At 35.1% G+C, this 4,382-nt stretch overlaps 1 protein-coding gene across 1 annotated transcript; it reads right to left on the bottom strand.

Moving 5' to 3' along the window:
• Nucleotides 1-205: 205 nt before the first annotated feature.
• LOC114414554 (enoyl-CoA hydratase 2, peroxisomal-like) lies at nucleotides 206-4,382 on the bottom strand. The gene is made up of 12 exons (XM_028378850.1): nucleotides 4,245-4,382; nucleotides 4,108-4,169; nucleotides 3,973-3,995; nucleotides 3,775-3,880; nucleotides 3,232-3,302; nucleotides 2,969-3,041; nucleotides 2,334-2,373; nucleotides 2,090-2,162; nucleotides 1,873-2,023; nucleotides 1,065-1,135; nucleotides 597-770; nucleotides 206-471 (listed from the first exon to the last, which is right to left on the bottom strand). Exons 2-12 carry the CDS (start codon nucleotides 4,162-4,164, stop codon nucleotides 384-386), a joined length of 927 nt encoding a protein of 308 aa, XP_028234651.1. The 5' UTR covers nucleotides 4,165-4,169; nucleotides 4,245-4,382; the 3' UTR covers nucleotides 206-383.

Below are 4,382 nucleotides of genomic sequence, written 5' to 3'. Positions count from 1 at the left end.
TCCTGGTGATTGGTGAATAAGAAAAAAGTAGACTTCATTATCAAAACGTAAAATAACTTGACTTTTTTATAAATTAAAATTAACTTATGCACCTCAATTTTTCGACAAACTAAATTTTTATTAAGGTCAAAATACTTAAGTTTTTAATTTATAAAAAAAGTTTATTTATTTTATCTTATTTATTTTCTCCTATGAGTATGAGAAGTTTATCTAAATAACACTGTGCTTTTATTTTTTTGAAGGGAAATATCACCTTACTATTCTACATAGATACCCATTTTGTAAAATTTAATCATCGATATCGCACTTAATTACGTTTTAAAATTATCTCCTCTGCAAATATTATCGACCTACAGCCTACATGTAAATGAATTTGAATTCTTTCACAGTGACGAAGTCAAACCACGCAGATCGACGTAGCCAGAAAGGACTGTCCGCTTTCGCTCTTTCACCTTAGTCCGAAATATAACCCTGCACGATATTAACTTTCAATCACTAGCATAATTCCCCAAGCTTTTGAATATGTTGGAAGTGGATAGTGCAAGATAATTGATACTATTTTTTTTTTTAATCAATGAGACAAACAGTGATTCTACCTTGAGCCTTCAAGCCACATCTCAGTAACCAGAGTTTCACCAGGGTAGACATGTAGAAGAAATCTGCCCGCTATGCTTTTTACCAAGTCTGGATCTCCTCTGCATATGCATTTGATGATTGCCCTAACTGCAAATCCTAATGTGCACAGACCATGCAATATTGGCCGCGAGAATCTTTGGCAACAAGTTAAAAATTAAAATTAGACTAGCCGAACAAATGAATTCAATCCATATGATAGAAAATGACCCCATAAAGAATGGTCACATCACAAATTGATGGCATTATATCTTAAAATGGCACATAACCACTATGTCTATAACTCTATGGCTGAAAAGGAAGGAAAATTCTCATTCACCTTAGCACACCCCAACTTCTACCAGGGAAGAGGGAGAGGTACGCAATCTAATTAGAAATTTCAAGTGTTTAACAAACGGCTGGCATTCAGAAGACAGGATGAGAGTACTAACCCGGCAACCTTTGCAACCATGGGATCTGAATGCAGAGGATTGTAATCACCAGATAGCCTATAGAGCAATGCCTGCCAAAATGAAGAACATTCAGAATCTGTGTTAGAGAAAATATCAAAAGTTTTCAAAGATGTGTTAGGCTTCCGTGGCTTCAAGAATCTCAACAGAGTGCCAGAACAGTGAAGAATGTGTACAGAGATAAGAACGGGTAAAAAATGGGTTCTATTAGATAAACACATGAACAGGGAAAACTCTAGTTGTATTTGAGAGTTGGGCTTGAGTGGCTGAGCTTGATTATTCTGACCATTGGTGGGCTGGTAACTTCCACGCTGAGTATTCCACATCTATAATTCAGCAACATACTCTTAATGGAGGTTATTTAATGTCAGGATAAAAAAATCCACATGTTACTGTTTGATTGGAGAACTAAGAACTATCTGGAAACGTCGGGCCTCTAATGCTTTACTGCAATCATTAGATAAGCATTTTACAATATCTTTTTTTTTTTTGGGGGGTGGGGGGGGGGGTGCTCAATTACTTGCCACACTACTTAATGACAAGTTGACAACCAAATATCTAAGGCATATGGCTAGAAGCTGATTAGCTGAATCAGTGTAAATGTTCAGAGAGAGGGTAAGCTGGTCCAGAACTTAAGATACATATCCTACATTGCTTTCCAAATATGTCACAAAGAAGGTAACAGAGCAACGGCAAATAAATGAGGGAAAGGCAAAAAAAACATAGATGCAGTGACATTAATAAAAAAAATCCAATTTATTCCAAACAATATTGCATAGTTATAACATGCCTGAGATGGTTGGGTTCGATCCTCAAACACCGAAAAAGGTTTACTTTCAGGAATTTTCACAGCTGGATTCTGATTCACAGGGTAGTTTGTATAAGAAAATGGCTTAGATGACTTTGAGAAGCCACCAGAACCCCGTAGAAAGACAGTTGTCCTGCAAGCAACAAGATAGTTGAGTGTGATGATAACAAAGGTTTAAAGGGAACTTTTTCAGCATTACCTGTTCATGCACAATAAATCACCAGATTCTTTCTCGTAGCTTTTTGTTTCAATCTCCAAAATTGCTGCTTTACCTGAAATTAAAGAAATGACATCCAATCTTGAAGGAGCAGAAAAAGGAATATAAAATAAATAAATATGTACACATAAAGATATTCATTTTCCAAAGAAGATGTGAAAGTGAAACTGTAGAGTAAACACATGCACAAAAGATCATTAAGTAGAAACTGCTTTTGCAAGCCAACCTTTATCATGTAATCCGGCAAGGCTTACTTTATTGTGTATCTGTAATAAGAATAATAAATCATGAGTCTATCTACAAAGAATTAGAGAGAAGATCATGATAGAAAGTTAACCTTAGCATGCTGATGAAAATTACAATTGTAAAAGTCCTGTGGGGGATGGGGAGAAATTAGAGGGGTGTTCATGCTATGATTCACTCAGATATATAGAACTCATTCTTCATCTGTAACTCGCAGATGATATTTATTTCCCCAATTAAATTCAAACCAAAATCAAAAGGCCACTCTTCTCAAGTAAATGTGTTTTGCTACAATTGTTCTCACTGTTAGTCACATCGGGAATTCGGGATGAAAATACACAAAGAAAACATGACTATTACACATGTGTAAAAAAGATATGTAACTACCAGATGCTTGAAATTTATAGTGTGTCTAAATGCTAAAAATGGAACCCTCTAATAATTAATTGAGTAAAATTTCATTCACGTCTACCATAAGTTTGATAGATTTGATTTTCCAGCAAATATCATCTGACATGTTGGTGTATTGAGCTAAAATTAGAACAATAAATCATTAGTTTCTCAATTCGATCTAAATATCCAGCATGTCCATTTCTCATTAAAAAAAAAAAAGCTTACATGACAGCTTGAAGGAAGTGGTTTGTATAATTCTATGTATTGTTGTCCATGAAGCAGAAGACGTGGATCATATCTAGTACACATAAAGTTCTTTGGGTTAGGCATCAGAAAGGGAAAAAAAGGAAGATTGACATGACAGAAGATGGAGAAAAAAGCGAAGGAATTATACATTCACCAACAACATAAATACTATAGAGATTATATATTAAAACAATACATGAAGTATAAGCATAAACATATTGAAAGTATTAAGCAGCACTCACTTCAAGCCTGGGAGATTATAACCACTCGCCCCAGATCTAAGTACAAGTAGAGTAGAAAACGTAGGCAAGACCTAAACACAAAGTAGAAAAAGATGCATAAGTCAGCAATATTTTGAAATTATATGTTAAGAGAGACTGCCTAAACAGAAATGAATGATTAGCAATATCTTAGCATTAGTTAATAGTAATGGTTGAAGCAAATTGTGTTACATTGGGCATTTACCAAGATTACTCCATAGTAACAAAACTCTAATCATTTTCAAACTTTTTGGTAAGCATAATGAATTCTCAGCAATATTTTTGAAGATGATACTGGTGAAGAAATACGTCAATATAACATATATATTTTTTATAACCACAGGAATTAGGGTCTTGGGCTTTCTAGTTTCTAGTGAGACTGAAATATCCTTTCAGATGGTTATGGGAGTTATAAGACTTAAAAGCTTTGGTAAAATTGAACCCAGATGCTCCTCAGAAGCTCAGTATGTATTAGCAATTGAGACACATCCCGTTGGGTAAGTTTTATAATAAATAATAACTTACCTTGATAGACTCCTGACCATTTTCATGGTAAACATATTTAAGCTCATCAGCGTCAACAGCGTCCGACAAACACACCCCTACGCTTAGGGCATAAAGTGCTGCATCCCTGTTCATTTAAAATGATTAGTAAAGTTAATCATAACATGAGAGAATATGCGCCTTTCATAATTGAAAGCTTTGACATACGGAATGCCTCACCTTTCGGTATAAGAGTACGTAGTCTGCAGAGCATCTCGCACGATCAAAATGATAACAGAAATTCAGAATTCAGTTTGTTGTAAATTAGGAAAACCTACTAAAAAGAAAAGAAAAAGATTACGCAAAGAATATTACATCAGGGAATTTGTGGGAAAGCGCAAGCGCTGGGTCGAACTCTGATGCACTCCCCATCTAGCCTTCAATTATTGAAACACAAGGGTGAGATTAGAGTCGATTAATATAATTATTAGATGCCAAGTTAGATTGATTACATGAAAGAAAATTAATTGATCGGTGTTTGCGTGTTCTTGCGGATCGGGATAAGGCTCCTCCAGAGTCTTGACTCCAGACGAGTGCAAGAGAAGAATAAATTCGTTTCCTTCGCTGATACAGTGTAGTACAATGTATTT

The sequence above is a fragment of the Glycine soja genome, chromosome 6, assembly GCF_004193775.1.
Source record: "Glycine soja cultivar W05 chromosome 6, ASM419377v2, whole genome shotgun sequence".
Taxonomy (NCBI): Eukaryota; Viridiplantae; Streptophyta; class Magnoliopsida; order Fabales; family Fabaceae; genus Glycine; species Glycine soja.
The sequence above is the reverse complement of the archived record's forward strand: the minus strand, read 5'-3'. Positions and strand labels throughout refer to the sequence as shown.

Coding starts and splice junctions, on each gene's coding strand:
- LOC114414554 (XM_028378850.1), bottom strand. CDS start 4,164: ATGGGGAGTGCATCAGAGTTCGACCCAGCGCTTGCGCTTTCCCACAAA. Junction 3,996..4,107: donor TTTCCCACAAATTCCCTGAT/GTAATATTCTTT, acceptor GATGCTCTGCAG/ACTACGTACTCTTATACCGA. Junction 771..1,064: donor ATGGTTGCAAAGGTTGCCGG/GTTAGTACTCTC, acceptor TTGTTGCCAAAG/ATTCTCGCGGCCAATATTGC.